Raw genomic sequence first — 19,903 nt, forward strand, 5'->3', positions numbered from 1 at the left:
AAGTGTTTCTCAAGTTTTATAGTTCTATGAGAAAGAAAATGATGCGATAAGTTAATTATTTAGAATTTAATTCAGAGGTAATGCTCTATATTCAAATAAAACATATGAAAAATATTTTATATCTTAAATACGTGTGTAATTAAACTTATTATGGGATAAGTGATAACATATAAGAAGGGATTATTTACCTTTCAATTTTCAAAAAAATATCGAAATAATTGTCATTTTCAAATATTGCATTTTCTTTGTTTACTTTGTTTTATTTCAAACAATCTGTTTAATGGAAGATGGAGCCTACCAACAAACACTTTCTGAGAAATTGTCCCTTGCCATTGGCGTTTTCTTCAGCCTTCTTCCAATTAGAATTTCTGCAACTGTATCTGAAGTTTCCCCGATCCAGTGATTCCAATTTCCACACACATTCCTACCAAGGCTCTTAAAAAGACCATATTCATACTCTTAACAGTAGCATCAAAATCAAAGTCAAGTCTTGAATCAGCAATGATCACTGATGTACCTTCTTCTTCTTCCTCTCCCTCTCCCTCCGTCAAGACCCGTAGATGGATCAACCATATATTCATCAGTTTCAGGGGTGCAGACACCAGAAAAGGCTTCACAGATCACCTTTATGCTGCACTGGAAAGAAGGGGTTGTATCAAAACTTTCAAGGATGATCATGACCTTGAGAGTGGGGAAATCATATCTGAAGGGCTCATCAAGGGAATTCAAGAGTCCATGTTTGCGCTTGTTGTCCTCTCACCAAACTATGCTTCCTCAAGATGGTGCTTGGATGAGCTGCAAAACATCATTGAGTGCAGGGAAAAGTTCAACCAAGTGGTTTTTCCTATCTTCTATGGTGTAGAATCCTCTGATGTAAGGTATCAGAGAGGAACCTTTGAAGAAGCTTTCAGAAAACATGAAGAGAGGTTCAAAGAAGAGAAGGGGAAAGTCCAAAGATGGAGAGATGCATTGCAAAAAGTTGCAAGTTATTCCGGTTGGGACTCCAAAGATAAGTGAGTTCTCTTGTCATTCATTTTGATTTTTTTTCCCTAGTGATCTGAAGTTTTTTTAACTTTTTGGTACCAAAATGAGAGAATTGGACACCAAACATAGTTAAAGTGATCAATCCCTTCTATATATACTAGTTTATTTTCTTGGCCCATAGTGAAGTATTTCAAGTTGTAATGTTTAGAGACATGCATAACCATCTATTTTCATTATAATGTTTAGAAGTTGTATAAAAATCAACAATGAATGGGTTTTGTAAATGGTTTGAGCACACATCAAAAGTGCAGTAGACAGTAGTGTTCAAGTTTTCGAATTTTCTCTTTGTTCAAATGATAAGTCATCATCGTATATAGAAAATAGACGATATATAAAAATCCAGGTTGTAATCCATTAGTTAATTCTTGAGTACTTAAAAATTAAACTTGAGACCTCTATAACCATGGACATGCGATGATCATAGCCTATATTTTTTCTCCCTCTATGCAGGCATGAGGCAGCATTGATTGAAACAATTGTTGATCACATACAAAAATTACTGATTCCTAAGTTGCCATCATGGGTAGGAAACCTCGTTGGTGTTGAATCAAGGATGAAAAAGTTGAATTCACTCATCGGTATGCAGTTGGATGATGTTCGCTTTATAGGTATACGGGGAATGGGAGGCATAGGAAAAACAACAACTGCCAGATTAATATATGAATCAATCGAAGAGCAGTTCAACTTTAGTTGCTTTCTTGCAAACATTAGAGAGGTTTCTGCAAAAAATGGCATAGTTCACATCCAAAGGGAACTTCTTTCTCATCTTTCTGTAAGAAGTAATTACTTTCATAATTTGTATGATGGGGTAAAAATAATAGCAAACTCTTTGCACAACAAAAAGGTCCTCCTTGTTCTTGATGATATAAGTGAAAGAAGCCAATTAGAGAACTTAGCCGGAAAACAAGAATGGTTTGGTCCCGGTAGCAGAATAATCATCACTACTAGAGATAAGCATCTGCTAATGACACATGGCGTGCATCAGACATGCGAGCTTGAAGGCTTAGTTCAGAAAGAAGCCCTTCATTTATTCTGTCTGAAAGCTTTTAAACAAGATCAACCCAAAAGCAAATATCAGAAATTGTGCAACGAAGTGGTTGAATACACAAGAGGCCTTCCATTGGCACTTGAAGTATTGGGGTCCCATCTTTGTGGAAGAACTCTTGAGGCTTGGCATAATGCTTTAAAACAAATAAGAAGTTCTCCACACCCTGAAATCCAAAATTCATTGAAAATAAGTTTTGAAAGTTTGTCTAGCACAGAGAGAGAAATGTTTTTGGATATTGCTTGTTTCTTCAAAGGCATGAACAAGGATAGAGTAGTAGAAGTGTTAGAAAATTGTGGTCATTTTCCACAAATTGATATTGAAATTTTGATTGACAAATCTTTGGTCACTCTTGGTAGGGATAATATATTGGAAATGCATGATTTACTTGAAGAAATGGGAAAGAATATAGTGTTTCAAGAATCTCCAAATGATCCAGGAAAACGTAGTAGATTGTGGTCTCAAGATGACATCAGCCGTGCGTTGACACAAAATAAGGTTTGTGCCAATTCTTCTGCCACTACTGGATGATTGGTTTTAGATCAACAAAAAATGGCATACGATATTTCTTTTCTTTAAACATTTGTTTTATCTTTTAATCAACAATATTGCACTATTGAGTAATTACAATTCTGAATTTTAGGGAACTGAAGCAATTCAAGCGATAGTAGACTATGCTCGAGCTCAACCATATGAAGCAAGATGGTTCTCCGAACTAATTCAACCAGCAGCACACTATTATCAACTATATGAAGCAAAATGGAGCTCTGAAGAAAGTAAATCATTTGTAGAGTCTGAAGAAATTCAAGCAATAGTAGAATCATATACAGCAAGACGGAAGTCTGAAGAAATTCAAGCAATAGTAGACTATGATCGACCATATAATGCAAGATGGAGCTCTGAAGAAATTCAAGCTATCTTTGAAGATATTCAAGCAATAGTAGCCTATGTTCGACCATATGAAGCAAGATGGAGCTCTGAAGCTTTCTCCAAGACCAGCAACATAAGGTTGCTAAAGATACGTAATGCGTGTTGTCTTTCCCATGGCCTTGATTGCCTTCCTTATGCACTCAGAGTTCTTGACTGGCATGGATGCCCTCTGAAAACTCTGCCACTTACTGATCAACTGGATGTTGTTGACATCAATTTGTCTTGGAGCAAAATTGAACAACTTTGGCATGGAACAAAGGTAAAATCCCTTGGTTAAGTTCTTTTTTCAAACTATGTTTTAGTGATGTTCACAAATCACAATAACATTGAAATTTTGCTTTCACATGTATACTTTTGATCAGATTTTACATAAGTTGAAGTGCATCAACTTGAGTTTTTCCGGTAACCTAAACCAAACCCCTGACTTTGTGGAGGTTCCGAATCTCCAATCGTTAGTTCTTGAAGGTTGTACAAGCCTAACCGAAATCCACTCATCTGTTATGCAGCTCAAGAAACTTGTTCAATTGAACTTAAAAGGCTGCAAAAGGCTCAAAGCTCTTCCAGGTAAAATGGAGATGAGTTCATTAAAGGTTTTAAATCTTTCTGGTTGCTCAAACATGAACACTGTCCCAGACTTTGGGAATTGCATGGGACATCTAGCAGAGCTTCATTTGGATGGAACTGCTGTAACAGAGTTACCTTCATCATTAGCATGTCTGGTTGGACTTGTTCTTTTGCATTTACAGAATTGCATGTATCTTGTTTGCCTTCCAGATACCATTCATAAGTTGAAGTCCCTCAAAGTTCTTAATGTTTCTTATTGCTCGAAACTCAGTAGCTTGCCAGAGTGCCTACAGGAAATGAATAATCTGGAAGAACTTTATGCAAGCAATACTGCCATTGAAGAACTACCTTTATGTTTATGTCATCTAGAAAACATCAAAGTAGTGTCATTTGCTGGTTGCAAAGAGTCAACATCTGAGTTAAATTGCTTTCGAGTTCCATCTGCTGTTTGCCGTCCATCCCTTTTGAGAAGGTTAGATTTAAGTTATTGCAATCTACTTGCTGAATCAATACCAGATGGTTTTTGTGGCTTATCTTTGCTGAGGGATTTGGATCTTTCTGGCAACAACTTTGTTAACCTACCAAGCGACATTTCCAAACACTCTACGCTTGAATATCTTTGTCTAAACTCGTGCAAGAAGCTTCAGTCATTGCCTGAGCTTCCATTAAGCATAAAAACACTCTACTCTCTTTGGAGAATCAAGCGTTCCTTAACTATCGGAAAAAAATGTTATTTTCAGGGGATTTGCTTTCCGAGAACACCATTCGACATGTTTATCACAGGCAATGAAATTCCATCATGGTTTGCACCTCAAAAGTCCTCTTCCTTTGCAGAAATACCATTTCCTCATCCTTCTCCTCCAACTGAATGGCTGGGATTTGCTCTGTGTTTCTTGCTGGTAGCTGATCGGCCTCTGGGCTATTACGATGCAGTGATCAGTTGTTACACGGCAACACAAACATCATTAGAGTCCTGCATACTCGTACCAGATATTCAGGCCAACAAAATAATGGTACGGGATAAAGATGAATGGATGACTGAGACTCACGTGATCAGCAGGAATGTTCCTGTTATGGAGCCAAAACAACCTCACCTTTACATTCTCTTTCTGTCCATTGGAGAATACCTTGAAAGAATGCATACAGGTTATGGGTTTGGTTTGGCGTGTTGGTATGACGGTTCATTGATAGTGCAGGCTGGGTGTCGTCTGGTGTGCAAGGAAGATCTTCAAGATATTTATGGAAATCATTCCCATACTTCCTCTGTAGGGCCTAATGAAAAAAACCAAAAAATAAACAACAACGATGGACCAAGCTCATAACCTTTCTTTCTTTTCCTTCCACTCCAACGGCGCACACAAACACTTCATTGCAGCAATACACACACACACCTCTCACCGCCAATACTACTCTGCTGATTTCCCCTCCCTCGGGTCACTTCTTTAACAATAATTTCATATACTTTTATTTCAATTAATTTCATTACTTTTCTTCTGTTCCAACTCTATTATGTATTTATTGTGCTCTCTTATATTGATTTTTATTTCAAAACTCCATTAAAATAATCTAAACTTAAAGAGAATAATTACCTTTAATTCAAGTATTATCAATTATTAGGACTGTTAAGATAAGAATACAATTAATTTAATGATGATGACAAATATAAATTTATTGGGTTAAACACTTAATTAGTTTTGATAATTCTTTGTAGTGATGTAAGCCCATAAATAAAGAGTGCAACAGCCCAAACAAATTGGAACAAAAAAAATAAAAACTGCTGAAAAATGTCAAATCCACAAAGAAAGACCAAATGAAAGGTAACAAATAAATGAATTGGGCGGAACAGAAAGTCAAGCCAATCCAAGCCCAAGTTGACTCATCCAAGTGGAAACAAACCAAAGCCGAAGCTTATAAGCTTTCTTCGGAGTTTGGACATATTCAAGAAGAAAGAAAGAGAAAAATAAATCAAGAAAGCAAATGTTTAATAGTCCTAATCAAAGCAGGTTAAGCTAAGTTAAAGGATAAAGGTGATTTATTTCTATTTGCATGCAAGTTAGTTTCTTCACTTCTTTTCCTACTCTCTGTAACACCATTTTTGGAAAGAAGAAGAAACTGGTGATAAATCATATCTGTTTTAAATCAATGGCTCAAATAGTTTCTTGGGGCCAAAGCACATTATCAAAGATGCGGATATGGCCAAAGCACATTATCAAAGATGCGGATTTGGGATTGTCACTGAGAAAGCACTTCTTTGATGCTCTGTTAACCTCTCAAAGAAATTGACTCAATCTTAAAATCTCTAATTTTTGGGGTTGATTGAAGAAAGAGAAGTGATAAACTATGAAAGCTCAAGGTCCAAGGAGTTGACAAAAAACAAGGTACAAAAGGAAAAATGTTTCTGGTTGGGGACTCAAGGAGAGAGAACCTGAGAGAAAGAGCAAAGAGTGAATCCTCATTATTGAGTTTGAAGTTTTGGAAGTATTGCACCTGCACTAAAGAGAACACTCCGCCAAGATGAAGAACAAAGTTTGAGTTCATTTGTTGGGTTCAATTCATAGAGTTAAAGCTGTTATTCATCATCTCTTTCTTGTTGTACTGTTTTGTGTTTCAGTTTTAATGTATATCTTTTTTTATTTTCTTTGAGAGGTAAAAGGCAAAAGAAAAAAGAAAAAAAAGGTATCAAGAAAAGACCATTGAGTGAAAAAGGTTGAGAGAAACACTTAAAAAAAAAAAACCAAGAGTGATTTCAAATTTTTTTTTTGTTGTATTTTTTGTCTTGTGTCATGTATCTTAGTGGTGCCCCTTGCTAAGTTGGGTAAGCACTTCGTGTGAAGAGTTTAGGTATTAGCATAAATAAATCAAGTTTAGGTTAAAGCTTGTGTGCCCAGATAGGATTATGTGAATCCTAAGGAATTGGTGTATGTAATACTTTGACTATAGTGAAAATTCCACCAACGTTGTGGTGGAGATTGAATGTAGGTTGCATTGCACAAGACAACTGAACCAAGATACATGACTGTGTCAATTTTCTCCTTTCTGATTCTGTTCTGTTTTCTAAAATTTATAAGACAAAATGAAATTGTCTCCTAAATAATTCGCTGCACAGTTCAAACAGAAATATAGTTTGACTTCCAGTTTCAAAGTTTAATTAATTCAAGCAAAAGAAGGTCATACATTTAACTCCTCTTCTCTAAATCTTCTATAACCTTCAAAGACATTAAAATGATCTTTAGCTTGATAATTACCTATATTTTTTATTTTTAGCATATTTATAATGATGGGTATTAATAAATTCGAAAGTTTAGAGTTAGAATAAGATAGAATTTGAAATTTTTGGGTATATAAGTTCTATTATGTCAATTGATGTTAAGTGATATTAAGTTCTCAAAAGAACTACTCTCTATGGAGTATAAATTTTTTTTTTGAATTTTAGTCTGTAAATAAACTGTGTATCTATAATTAAATTTTAGCATTGTATTAATTTTTCAGTTATTAAAAATAATTTTAAAATTTATTATTTAGTTATTTACTAACTTATTTGTCAATATGATATTTATGTTAAATATTTTACAAAGAAAATTTTACTTGAGACATAATATTTTGTGTTGAAATTAATAAAATTGTCATTTGAGAAATTAGATTATAATGTAAATATTATCTTGCATATACACTTTGAATATAAAGTTAGCATTGATTTGATGATGCACTTATTAATTTGTTTGACAACTTTAACTTGATCATGATTTTATGTCAAAATATTTTGGAAGGTTCTGTGACAGAAACTGCAGCTAGCGGTAGTAATTGCTAGACTTGGTGTACCATGTTAGTATATAATTGTACTTTTAAGTCCATATGAATGAAAAATAGTACTTGCCTATTTCATGTTTATAAAATCAGTAGAGCATGTCTGTTTCAGAATTTACAAAAAAAAAAAAAAAACCTAAGTGTGATTTTTGTCTGTTATTTTGACTTTTTTGAATTAGATAACCTTCCTTTTATATTTATATGAAATAAAAAAGTTTGATTATTTGATGTCTATAAGTAATTATCATTATGTTTGAGTATATTTTTGTCATTGTTATTAAAGTAAATTTATTTTGATTAAAAGTTAATTATTTATATAAATATCTCTCGTGGAGTTATAGATGCTCTGTTTATTCACTGAGTTACAAAATTCACTCTATTATTCTTTTATTTTTTTCAAATATGAGCCTTTATCCTAATCCAATTTCATGAGTTTCGTTCTAATTTTGTTTGTGTTGGTGAACCCTTTACTACAAGGACTTGATGTTTTATGTAAATAACTTTAAAATTTTTTAGGCTTGTTAAACTATGTGACACAAATAGAATTCCATTTTAGTAACTTGAGTATGTTATTTTATAAGTATTCTAATAAATAAAATTAATAGGTCATATTTTGTTGTAAATATTAAAGTCAAATTTTATGTAAAAATACTAAGTATGTTTTAAAAATGATGTTAAGAATCTGTTGTTTTTTAGTATAATTAAAAATTTTATCTGTTCTATTTTTTATAATATCAATTTCTGAAAAAAATTTTTTCTAACACTAGTCATGACCAAATTACATATAATCGTGACGCATTTTGATTTTATTAGAAAAATATCAATTGCCAAAATTTAAAGTACTTGAAGATTGTTTCATCCTACGTGGATATCACTAAATAAAGGAAAAATCAAAGGCTTGTGCATTGATCAGAATGCCCTACTATAAACACATGTATATACAATATAGTTTTTAATTAAGCCAAGGACCCAAGGGACAATAGAATGTTAAATTGTTTGTTACATCACTTTGCAACCCCAACGAAAATGTAAAATTCTCACTATCTTTCCATACAGGAATGATACCTGCGCTGCAAAACGTTTCTCAACCCAAAAGATTATGAGCTTTGTAGTAACTTTTTTTTTTATCATCTTCACCATTTTCATTTTTATTTTCATAATTAAGTGGTGGTAGTTTATACAACTCATCTTTTTTATTGTCATTGCTATTATCTTCAGTAAATAAATTATCCATTTTTTTCAACTCATCTGAATTAACTTTTTCCTCAACTTTATTATTTTTCTTACAAGTATTATTTGATATGAGGTCAATTAACAGTATGATAAAAAAAAATATAAAACTCATGCGTGTCTTTATTTCTCAACTTAGCCTGTTGTATTTGGTTGATCCTTGTATTCCTTTTCAATATATGCAACTCTGTCTATATCTTTATTTTTTGGATCGTACCAGTAAATCTTTTTATACGATTGATATTTTAGTCCTTTGAACAACGTGATCAGATCTTTAAAATTGACAAAATCTAAATCCATGAGTGGAAATCTCTCAATTTGACCATAAAAATAGACTAACTCACCGGTAGGTACCCTTAAAAAGTAGCTCCCATAATAGAACACGAAAACACCGAATACATCATCTATCTGTAACATTTTTTCAAAACCAAATACAAAACCAAACATTATTAATAAAATCTCCAAATCCTCACTAAACAATACCCAAAAAATAACTAACCCTACAATTAATTAGCTACTATCCTCACTTACAGTTCCCAAAAATCCCATCATACGACTTGTATAACAAATAAACGGTATAAGCAGAAAGTTTCAACAACAATGTACTTACCACTTTTCACGGCGGACGCAGATAGAATAACTAAGCTTTAATAGAACTGCTTCACGGAACAGCAACGACGACAACACGGAAACAAAGCGTTGTATTTTTTGGAGGAAAAACGTAAGGACTAGGGCTTCTTGTAATTGTCTATGACTGATATAGACATCATTGGCATATCTCATATGAAGCGTTGCACAATGTTTTCTAAAACGACGTCGTCTTAGTGCACAAAGACCAATATGTTCCATAATTTTCTACAACGGACCACATCAGCCCCATTCACAGCATCTTTGCAACACGTACTCACTCTCATGCCACATAAGCGTCATGTAATCTGAGTCCATAACGTGTGACAAAACAGACAGAAGGACCCATTTTCAATTCGATTTTGGTTTGTTTACTAAACTGGATTTTGTTGTTTGTTGGATAATTGTGAATAATTTTGAATAATTTTGGATGTTGTTTGTTGTGAACTTGAGAGTTGAGATTATTGGGTTGGATTGTTGGTCATGTTTAGTACTTTTGAATAATTTTGAATAATTCTGGTTTATGTAGTACTTTTAATTTGAATAATATTTTGAAGTTTAGATTAGACTATAATTATATTTTCATGTGTTTATTTATATTTTATTCACTATTTTATTATAAAATGGTTTTTTCGATTCAACCACGATCAAACCGGTTGAACTTATAAACCAGTAAATCAGTAGTTAGAGCGGTTTGATGACCGGTTCGGTTTTCAGAACCTTGCTTCTCTTTGCTGCTGCTCACGGTGGTCCAACCGTTTTCTCCGCTGCTTCTTCTTCTTCTTCAATATTTCTGCGTTTTCGTCTGTTCGTCTTCGAATCTCAAAATTTAGGTATGCTAAGAATTTTCCTCTGTTCGTCTGCATGATCTCATAAATCAGCTTAAAGGATCACAATCCTTTTTAACAAATTCACAATTCTTGCATGTCTTAGGGTGTTTTCCTAGTTCTGATTTTTATTTATCTTGTTTCCTCGGTTTGTTGCTGTGTGAGAAGGGTTTCTTCGATAATCATTTTCTGCAACTTCAGCAGCTGCAATATTATTGAAATTGTGTCTCTCTTCTTTGAAGATTCTCAAAGATCTTTCGAAACAGAATCTTGAAAAACTTATAGAAAATTCTTTATTATAATTATCTACATTCATCAGTTATCAATATATTTTTTCTTTTTTATCTCTTCTTGATTTGAAGAATTGGTTGATTCTGTTCTGTTTCAGCGTAATAGTAGTTTCCTGATTTCTGATTTCTGTGTATTACTTTTCTGTATATTAAGATGGCTCAGCAGGTACAAGAACTTACAGTGATAGCCCCTGATCAAAATATGGTACATTATAGGGTTACTCGTGATACCACAGTTGCTATTGTAAGATCCGTAGTAGCTTGTTTAAGGGGTTTCGGAGAGGCAGAAGTGGAAGCAATGCTGAGCGTGGGCCCAGATTATATACCTGTTCCGGACCATCTGCATCTGTGGGAGCCGGCAACAAGTCAATGTACTCTGGTTTTCCAGCAGCCGGGACGCATCCCCCCGATTCGTGGACAATGGTGATGATGCCGATGGTGACCAGAAGAGGGCAAAGGTTAGAGAAGAAATGAAAATTCATAGCTAGGTAATAGTTGAATAGATTATCTTGGAATACTTATTGAGCTAATGATGATACACTAGGTTGTTTTTGTCCATGGAGGCGAGGCGTTCAAGTCGGTGCTGTTAAGATAGATGAAGCAGCTGGAAGCATGGAACAGTTGACAATATAATACATTGCAAGTTCTAGGATCTGTCAGATAGGTTTCTGAATCTGCATTCTGTAATCAATTTCCTGTCAAATATACATTTTCAACTTTCAGAATTCCTGTTTTCGCTGATGTTTAGAGTTTAGCTAAACATGATATGCATAGATTTTACAACTGAATTTGTGTTTTATAGTACCAACTGGTAGTTATGGTGACAGTAAATTTGGAGTTTGAGTTGGCCTGGTCTGAAACATTTGATGGTTTTGAGAGAGAACAACTTTTTGAACAACATTATTGGCCGTGTAACTGATGGAATTTATGAAGGTACCACTGAGTTTGAATTCTGGTTTTATCATTTTGATAAAACCAACCACAGTTGAATGCAAGATTTGAGATTGGATATTGATCTTAAGAATTAAGATAATGTTACCATATGAAATATACTTTAGGATTACACAAGTATTTCTCAAGTTTTATAGTTCTATGAGAATGGAAATGGACTTGGAAATTTTGTTGGGTGCATTTTATGTTATCTATATTCTATTTATAATGCTACTAATTAAGGTCTATGATTTGAAAGATTTTTGGAGTCTATTTTTATTGACCTGAATAAAGGAGCTCTCTTAATGATGAACTACAATAATCTTAACTCTATTTTTCTCAAGATTATTGATTATACAAGTGTCACAAGCATATTCTGTTCCAATAATTTTGATTTTAATATGAAAAACTTATTCAATTGCCAAAATTTAAAGTACTTGATGGTCGTTTTATCTTACATGGATAGTATTCTGTTGGAGAATATGTTCTCTTACATGGATTTCACTAAATAAATATCAAAATCTTGTGCATTGATTAAATCAAAATGTCCTACCATAAACACATGTATATACAATATAGTTTTTTATTAAGCCAAGGCCCAAGGGACAATAGAATGTTAAATTGTCTGTTACATCACTTTGCAACCAAAATGAAAATGAAAAATTTTCACTATTTTGAAGATATTAATCATTCTTTCCATACAGGAATGATACCCTGTGCTGCCAAACGTTTTTCAACCCAAAAGATTATGAGCTTTGCAGTAACTTTCTTTTCATCAACAAGAAATGGCTCAACAGTGCTTGGTCCTGAGTTATATGATGACAATGAAAACCCCTTTGGACCTGTTCCAAGCCAAAATAAATAATATCATATTACATATGCATGTTCCTTAATAGAAGACAACATTCGATAACTTTGACAAGATATAAATACAGAGACAGAGAAATACAAAATTTTCGTCTTAAAAGTTACTATTCTTTATACTGATCTCTACTCTAAACATAACTTTGTGTCTCTATATCCATGTATTTATATTAAGTCTGCAGTTAAAAAATGTAGTCGTATAACCCTACACTTTTCCAGTGACACAAAAAAAATGTTACCTACCAGTTATGCCTGTGGGAAAGAAGGCCCAAAATGAATATGGATTTCCCTTTTTCAAGAATGAACTTTCCAACTGTCAATCAAGACACAATCAAATATTAAGATTTAATCAATCATGAAAATTTTTGCAAGGTGTGAGCACAATCTTAATCAACTACACTAGTTGAATTTTGGTGAATTTTGACAATGTTACTAACAAATAGTTCTAGTCATGTAGCATTATATTACACTCATATGAACAATAACATAGGTGCCATATAGTCACATTACTAACCTTATTGTCCTTAAAGACCAACTCAATCTCAGAAAGATCTTCTTGTGCTTCAAGTATTTCTTTAAGTGAAGGGATCACATCCTCCTCCATCATCTGAGGTAGCGGCTTGACCGGTGCTTTAGCCGGAGGCTTCTTCGCTGGCTCAGCCTTTGGCGCTGCTGCCTTTACCTCTTTTGTTTCGGACTCCTTTGTTTCAGAAGTAGCTATGAACATAAAAATGATAAAATGAAATTAGAGTTTTTTGCTTAGACTAATCATTAATAAATAAAAGAAAGATTCAACCATAGCTTTTATTGTGTTAATGCATGAACACACCTGCTGTAGTAGTAGATGATTCTTGAACAGCAGAACAACATGTGATCTTGTTTTTTCTGTTAGCTGATTTTAGTTTACTTACAATCTGCAACAAAAGAAAATCAAACATTAAAAGAAAGTGAACTTTTATATTGGAATAATCTTAATCCAAAACTAACATAATAAGGATCAAAAAAGGTGTAACTACATGTGCAATAAATTCCATAAACTCAATCCAATAGAAGACATCAAAATTTTCTTTATTGATTCGTATAAAGCATACCAAAGGTGGAATTGCTGATGATGATGATGAAGAGGGTATGGAATTCTTAGAAGCATGCAAAGAAGAAGAAGAAGGTGAAGTAGTTAATGACCACAAACGAAAGCTAGAATCACCAAGTGTTCCTCCTCTTAACAAAATTGCCATTTGCATTATTCTCCTATGTTAAATGCTTCCTTTTTTTCCTTTCCTTTTTTTTCCCTAATTCAATCTCCAACCATTTTCTTTTTGTTGTCACTGGTTTGTTGATGATGGCTTTAGTGAGAAAAATAGAAACTAGAGTGGGAGGAACAAAATGAAAGAATCCTCTGATCCACATGGTTTTTTGAAACAATATGTACCACTGATTTTTACGACTTATATTTCTATCTATCTAATATTATATGAAAAAAATGAAATTAACAAATAATAACAAACTTGTTGGAAACACTAGAGTACAAAACTAGAGTAGTGACAAAGAATGAATGTGTGTTGAGTTAATTTCAACCGCATATTGAACTTGCCAAGACAAACTAAAACTCCTTTTAACTCTTTTTAGGAGATTTTTCCCCATATCCACATGTTTCTCTTATAGTTATTTTAACCCTCTTTTTTTTTTTACTTTATGAAAAATCCAACAAAAAACATGCACTATTTGATTTGAACAATCTTTTGCACGGTTGAAAAGTTGGTTAAAATTTTATAATTAGTTTTAATCGAACATCTCATATTTTCTCTGGATTTTTTTCTAATATAAATTATGAAAAATATTTATTTTTCCAAAATCTATTTCTGAGTTTTATTTACCGAAATGCACATTTTTTTTTTGTATTTGGACGCCGGGGAGTAAGGCAAATTTGCTAATTTTTATAGAGTTCGCCGTGGGGTGCGATGAACTTGCCCAAATAAAAAAAAAAAAAAGTGCATTTCAGTAAATAAAGCTGGAAACTAGGTTTGGTGAAAATAAATATTTTTCATAATTTATTATAGAAAAAAAAAAATCCTATTTTCTCTTCACCTTTTGCACTCTATAATATACATTTTTTTACTTTTATAGGACAGCTAGTTTAATCCCTTTTTTTTTGGGTGAGATTCTTAAGTTTGTTTAAATATTGAAGATTTATACTCATGTTAAATGTGTCATTTTAATACCTTAAGTCTCTATACCATTAGACTAGAAAAATAATGAAAGAGATGTTTCTTTTACCTTTTTTTTTTTTTTGAAAGAAAGATGTAATATTTGGTACTATAGAATAAATTATGTCAAATAGGTTTGTCCTCTTGATTCTTTGCTGAACAAAAGTTACAATGTAAAGAAAGCACCTCAGCAATGAACTCTCAAAATACAAGAGAAAAATATTTCACAGTTGCTATATTTAGGTAAGCACAATGTAGCAAGTTTGAATCATGCTTTCAACCTTGTATTAGACTATGTTCTTTTGGTTGTTCTACTTCTCTTCTTAGCAGGCACATGAGAAGGAAAACTTTTCTGCTTGAACTTTTGAACCAAATTGTATACCTGCATATATAAAGCATCAAGAATATGAAACTTTTAAGTTCAATCCTTAACTCACTAGAAGCAAAATATTTAAAATGATGTCTCTTAACTGAATTGATAGTGCACAATTATTTATATCAGTTCTAGTTTAGACTTTAGAGTTTAATTATGTTATAAACTAATGCTGTAAAAGAGTTTTATATTGTTGCCATTTAGATGGTTGCATTTGTAAGACTTTTCAATATAAAATCACTTTTCTCATATAACAATACATAAATGGATGTTAGTGAAAAATTTTACACTGACAATGTATAGAAAATAAATCCTTTAGTTTATAAGGACCAATTCATATCATACTACTGGAAAAGATTTTGTTAATGTTGGAGTCTCAGCAAGCTACCTTTCTTACACTGGTTGTTAGCCCCATACTTGAAAGCGAATTGCCGTCAACATATTTCCAATTTGTAGTTTCATTTCCATGGCTTCTCAACACATCTTCTACTTTTCCTATTAGAAAATAAATCAAGAGGTAATTAACATTAATTTAAAAGTACTGTATGTGCACAGAAGTCAAAATATATGCAAGTAAAACACTTAATCAAGAGCAGTTTTATATAGTTGTCAAATACCAATTCACTTGACTAAGTTTCAAGTGTAGTAATTTGTGTAATAGATTATGGACTGTCATTTATAGTTTATTATTAGGAACAAAAAAAAATCTCTTTAAGTTTTAGAGAGAAGGAGTACTGGTAATTTTTTTTTACTGGAGAATTAAAATACCAAAACCATCTTGCAATGCTAGATAGATAGGCACAAACCTTTCAACTGCAACACTAGTAATTCGACATACAACTTGAGGCGAATGTGACTGAAAATGTGAACGAATTCCCCAACATCTTCCCTCAGAACAATATTGCAATTCCTTTTGCTTCTGGTGTCAATTTTGAGAACATTTTTCAAGAAGAAATTTGTTGCCTCTCTTCTAGCCGATGAAGTAGTTTCGCCATCCAAAGAGGCAGATGGAAACTCCCATAGACCGGCAAGCAATCCTTCATCAGGCCTTTTGACAAGAATAAATTTGCTTGTTGACTGTTTTTCGTCCGACATTGTATCAGCTCCAAGTAACTCAACAACACATACAGCACTAAAGTCACATCTTTGTTTAACCTTCGTGCCCTTTACAGGATAATCTGTTACCGCTACTGAAGTATCTTCTTTAGAAATTGACAATGCTTTACAAAATTCTGATACTGGACATGATGAGCAGCTCGGATTCAAAGGCGTGCACACGGTTGCCCCAAGTTCCATCAGGGATTGATTGAGGTCCCCTGGTCGGAGAGGATCGACCAACTGAGCTGCTACTTTCCTTAATCTCCGTATCAATCCCACAAAGAACAAAGAAAAGAAAGATAGTAAAGAAAAAGAAATACAAGCCTAAACATATAAGTTGAGAATTTGATTTGATGCATGAAAATATGCTTCGATTTTTCCATTTTCTCACATTAGTCTAAAGATCAGTTAATGAAAAAAAATCATACAACTGAAAAGCTAAAACATGTGTCACCTTCTACGCAATAGTTTGCATTCTTTGATGACACAAATAATTTGTTCGTGAAGTTCACAAAACTCACCAAAATCTCTTAACAGTTGCTGAATCTTTTGGATTAGCAGAAACGGCCCTTAATCTAGCAATCACCCTTACGACGTTCCCATCAACAACAGGTACTGCCTGATAATTTAATCCATGAGTATCCAATTACAAGTTTCCAGGAACCAAAATCACAGAAACAGCCTACCAACCTCGTTGAATGCTATAGAGGCAATTGCTCCGGCTGTATACTCCCCAATTCCAGGAATCTTTTGTAGCATAGAAGCCATTTTAGGAATCCTTCCTCCTTCTGCAACGATTTTCTTCGCACCCTAACAGCAGGAAGGGAAACAATTTTCAAAGCTTAGAGCACATACTGGTATAAGGAAAAATCAAATGTTGTAATGAAAGATCACCTCAAAAAGAAAACGAGCTCTTCGATAGTAGCCCAAACCTGCCCACATTTCATTTACTTCCTGCACAAAGATGGTACCAATTGTGTTGGGAGGATACAATTAGTCTACCAACTACAACAAATGCTTCTCAGTTTTCAAAAGATTAAAAGGTAATTTGATATCTGTAATCCAAAGCACATAAAAATAATTCATTAACAAAAGAGTGAACAATGATAGATATAAACAAACAGAGGAACTACAACATTTTGAGCAATGTTCATGATAACTAGATAAAAAAAAAATTTTTAAAAAAATCTAGAACTTGACAATCATAACTGAAAATAGCATTCGAATTGCAGAAATCTCTAGCAATTTAACTAACATCATTACAAAGGGTAGCAAGTAGCAAGAAAGGAATCAAAACCAATGAAAGATAAGTGATGGGAATAGTACCTCAAGAGAAGCTTGAGCTAGATGATGAATAGTGGGCCATTTCTTCATCCAACGGTTGTAATAAGCAATAACAGTCTGAACCCTTGTTTGTTGAAGCATCACCTCAGAAACCCACACACCATAAGCCCTCCTTTGCACCTCTTCATCTTCTTCTTCATCATCATTGCCATTGGAAGCATTCTTGGAAGTTCTCCATGGGAGATCCCTGTGGTTGTTGTCATACCATTCCAACAAGGCTAGCCTCAGTTTGTGAATCTCATCTTTGGTGAATGAGGAGGAGCAAGAAGAAGGTGCTGAATCCTCTATGTCTTGTAGTTGAAGGTGTTCTTCCACCAAAGTTTGTTTCCTTTTTCTGTTGCTGACCCTAATAACAGTGGCCTTGGCCATGTTGTTCCTCTGAGACATTTTAACAAACAGTTGTGATGCAGAACTCAGAAGTGGGTTAACAGCTCTATCCAATGTTGTTGGCATTCAAATCAATAATCATGATGCAATCTATGAACTGTGATACAACTTCTTGGGAGATGGAGAGCTATGCAGAGCGGTAGGGCGCCCTCCCCCAATATTTGAATTATTATAAATCATTCTCAGGATTATCGTCAATTTTTTCCACTAGTTATTATTAATATTATACAATACTTGTCAATTTTATATTTTTGAGTATCCACTAAATTTGGTTCCTAACAAATTTTAGAAAGTCCATAATATTTGCACTTTTTAGATTAAATTTTGTTGATTTGCGGATCGAATCTGAGTTTTAAGAAATTTTAAGTTAAACATTTTGATTCTCAACAAGTTTTTATTATTTTAGAGGTTTACGAAATAGATTGATTTTAAAAAGATTAATTTATTTTATAGTAATATTTGTTAAAAATCTAATTACACTATAATAATATTTTGAATTATATTTTATCAACACATATTAAACAATTTATTGTGAATGATAGATGGACTAAATTGGTGTCGGACATTTGTTACTTCTCAATTTTATGTTTCTTAATAAGTGTTTACTAGATTTAAAAATGTCCTCTAGATAATTTGAGAAATCTGAGAGTGAGATTTTTATAGTGTACAAATTAGATAATTTGATTTGTGATGAAATAATAATTTTTTTACTAAAACACAAATTTAACCTTTAGATTCGTATATTTAAAACATTTAAAATAAAAAATGATGAATTTGACCTTTAGATTTGTAAGTTTTTTTAAAAAAATAAAAATCACAAATCTAACCCTAAAATTTGTGGTATCCATACAAAAAAAATTACACAACACATTGTTAAAAAACACCATCTGAACTACAACACAAAAAGTCAAAAATTAAAAAGTACTGCATTAACAAAGAATGAAAATTCACCTGCGATTATTTTTAAATATAATTGATAGTTGATAATAATGAGATAATTTAACATATTTGACTAAATTTTCATCTAACTATCTTTAACAATAAACTTTATATAAAAATAATTGCAGGTGGTGACGAAAGTTTAATCCAACCATATTTTTTAAATAAGAAATGAGGTTGGTTATTTGAAAAAAAAAATAAAAACAAAATTAACTCATTAAACTAATTTTAAAGATCAAAATACACATTACCTCTATCATCTATAAAACACATATCAATATGAACTCAAGAAAAGCTTTTTAAGCATATTCCAAAACTGATTAAATATAATATCTTGACTGTCTTCTTGAAGAAAAAGAAATGCATAGAACTTATTACACACCAAGTTATATATATTTTTGGTTGGCCACGGTATTCCTCAACTCGACAAGCTAAGGACTAATCCATTGTGGACCGGAGCTCCATTTAAGAGCCGCTGGCTAATGGGTTGCTGCATGCATAAGGCGGGATTCAAACTCCCGACACTTGCTTAAGCGGACGAGTGAGCTAACCACTCGACCAACCCAAGTTGGTTACCAAGTTATATATATAAACTCATAGTAAATTAGTAATATACTTGATTACTAGCTAATCTGGTTAATAATGTAAAATTTTACACGACTATACACCAATTTTACTACTTTTTAAAAAAAAAAAAAAGAAAACAGAACAGCCACCAACTTTACTTCAAACTGAAAATGCTACGAAATTATAGAGACATGGTGTTATAACTTACAGGTTCTCTGAGGAACACAAACATGAAAAGAGGAAAATTACAGTGAAATCTCACAGAATATAAATAGGAAACTCAATAGTCATGCTAGCACATAGCCATAACTTATTACATCATGATCATAGTATCAAACTTAGATGTTTGCCAAACTGAGTTGAAATCACACATCTGTGCAATATTCTCTGGAAACAATTTATTGAGAAACTGAACTTTAATTTTGGCACCAGACCCCAGAGACCTTCCATCTTCAACTTCTTAAGAGCCTTTTTAATACAAAGCACAGAAAAGTTGAAAACCCACATCTGTGCAACATTATTTGGAGACTCCACAGTGGTTGCAGATTTTGAACACCTTTAAAAATGCCATGGATGGCTGAAAGCACACTAAACTGGACCTGATTAAAGGTGATGCGGAAAACAAAATTAATCAATTAAAAAAATGTTCAATTTTGAGATTAGAGCAGGCAGTAAGAACCAGTCTTCCAACAAAAACAGAAACTCAAATAAACAAAGCAAACTTAAAATAATTTTTTAAAAAATTATTGCTGACTCTAAAGTGTTAACTTAAAATGAATGTACTTAAATTGCATAACAAGCAAACTGAAACTATGAAATCAGAGTTGCATGCCATG

The 19,903-nt window shown here is 32.9% G+C and overlaps 4 protein-coding genes and 1 long non-coding RNA gene across 10 annotated transcripts in view; 3 read left to right on the forward strand and 2 right to left on the reverse strand.

Annotated features, from left to right (window-relative positions):
* The window catches only part of LOC107626596 (putative disease resistance RPP13-like protein 1), a 184,295-nt gene that overhangs the window by 126,918 nt on the left and 37,474 nt on the right, over nucleotides 1-19,903 (forward strand). The gene's annotated exons all lie outside the window — the stretch shown is intronic.
* On the forward strand, nucleotides 290-5,139 carry LOC107622759 (TMV resistance protein N). 5 transcript variants are annotated; one of them, XM_088505095.1, is made up of 5 exons: nucleotides 290-1,013; nucleotides 1,495-2,587; nucleotides 2,733-3,278; nucleotides 3,382-4,055; nucleotides 4,324-5,139. In XM_088505095.1, exons 1-5 carry the CDS (start codon nucleotides 502-504, stop codon nucleotides 4,484-4,486), a joined length of 2,988 nt encoding a protein of 995 aa, XP_088361221.1. In that variant the 5' UTR covers nucleotides 290-501; the 3' UTR covers nucleotides 4,487-5,139. The 5 variants fall into 5 exon arrangements, with proteins under 5 accessions (XP_088361221.1, XP_088361219.1, XP_088361220.1 ...); XM_088505093.1 differs by having other exon boundaries at nucleotides 3,382-3,583; nucleotides 3,794-5,139; XM_088505094.1 differs by having other exon boundaries at nucleotides 3,526-3,583; nucleotides 3,794-5,139.
* Nucleotides 9,953-11,549, forward strand: LOC107622800 (uncharacterized). Its single transcript, XR_001616278.3, has 3 exons — nucleotides 9,953-10,077; nucleotides 10,516-10,819; nucleotides 10,906-11,549. It is a non-coding gene; the product is annotated as an uncharacterized LOC107622800 (long non-coding RNA).
* Nucleotides 11,859-13,609, reverse strand: LOC107622792 (DUF2996 family protein). Of its 2 annotated transcripts, none has more exons than XM_088503407.1 (5): nucleotides 13,194-13,609; nucleotides 12,985-13,137; nucleotides 12,670-12,872; nucleotides 12,399-12,468; nucleotides 11,859-12,133 (listed from the first exon to the last, which is right to left on the reverse strand). In XM_088503407.1, exons 2-5 carry the CDS (start codon nucleotides 13,091-13,093, stop codon nucleotides 11,979-11,981), a joined length of 537 nt encoding a protein of 178 aa, XP_088359533.1. In that variant the 5' UTR covers nucleotides 13,094-13,137; nucleotides 13,194-13,609; the 3' UTR covers nucleotides 11,859-11,978. The 2 variants fall into 2 exon arrangements, with proteins under 2 accessions (XP_088359533.1, XP_016180317.1); XM_016324831.3 differs by having other exon boundaries at nucleotides 12,985-13,069; nucleotides 13,247-13,588.
* Nucleotides 14,462-17,934, reverse strand: LOC107622783 (HhH-GPD base excision DNA repair family protein). The gene is made up of 7 exons (XM_016324820.3): nucleotides 17,157-17,934; nucleotides 16,725-16,784; nucleotides 16,521-16,640; nucleotides 16,352-16,449; nucleotides 15,539-16,086; nucleotides 15,121-15,227; nucleotides 14,462-14,741 (listed from the first exon to the last, which is right to left on the reverse strand). Exons 1-7 carry the CDS (start codon nucleotides 17,625-17,627, stop codon nucleotides 14,652-14,654), a joined length of 1,494 nt encoding a protein of 497 aa, XP_016180306.1. The 5' UTR covers nucleotides 17,628-17,934; the 3' UTR covers nucleotides 14,462-14,651.

This window comes from Arachis ipaensis, chromosome B2, assembly GCF_059453495.1.
Source record: "Arachis ipaensis isolate K30076 ecotype BB chromosome B2, ASM5945349v1, whole genome shotgun sequence".
In the NCBI taxonomy this organism is placed as follows: Eukaryota; Viridiplantae; Streptophyta; class Magnoliopsida; order Fabales; family Fabaceae; genus Arachis; species Arachis ipaensis.

Coding starts and splice junctions, on each gene's coding strand:
- LOC107622783 (XM_016324820.3), bottom strand. CDS start 17,627: ATGCCAACAACATTGGATAGAGCTGTTAACCCACTTCTGAGTTCTGCA. Junction 16,641..16,724: donor GAGCTCGTTTTCTTTTTGAG/GTGATCTTTCAT, acceptor TCCTGCTGTTAG/GGTGCGAAGAAAATCGTTGC. Junction 16,087..16,351: donor GCAACTGTTAAGAGATTTTG/GTGAGTTTTGTG, acceptor ACGGAGATTAAG/GAAAGTAGCAGCTCAGTTGG.
- LOC107622792 (XM_016324831.3), bottom strand. CDS start 13,396: ATGCAAATGGCAATTTTGTTAAGAGGAGGAACACTTGGTGATTCTAGC. Junction 12,469..12,669: donor TGGTCTTTAAGGACAATAAG/GTTAGTAATGTG, acceptor CTTGATTGACAG/TTGGAAAGTTCATTCTTGAA. Junction 12,134..12,398: donor CTTTCCCACAGGCATAACTG/GTAGGTAACATT, acceptor GGCTTGGAACAG/GTCCAAAGGGGTTTTCATTG.
- LOC107622759 (XM_016324783.3), top strand. CDS start 502: ATGATCACTGATGTACCTTCTTCTTCTTCCTCTCCCTCTCCCTCCGTC. Junction 1,014..1,494: donor GGTTGGGACTCCAAAGATAA/GTGAGTTCTCTT, acceptor CCCTCTATGCAG/GCATGAGGCAGCATTGATTG. Junction 2,588..2,732: donor GTGCGTTGACACAAAATAAG/GTTTGTGCCAAT, acceptor TCTGAATTTTAG/GGAACTGAAGCAATTCAAGC.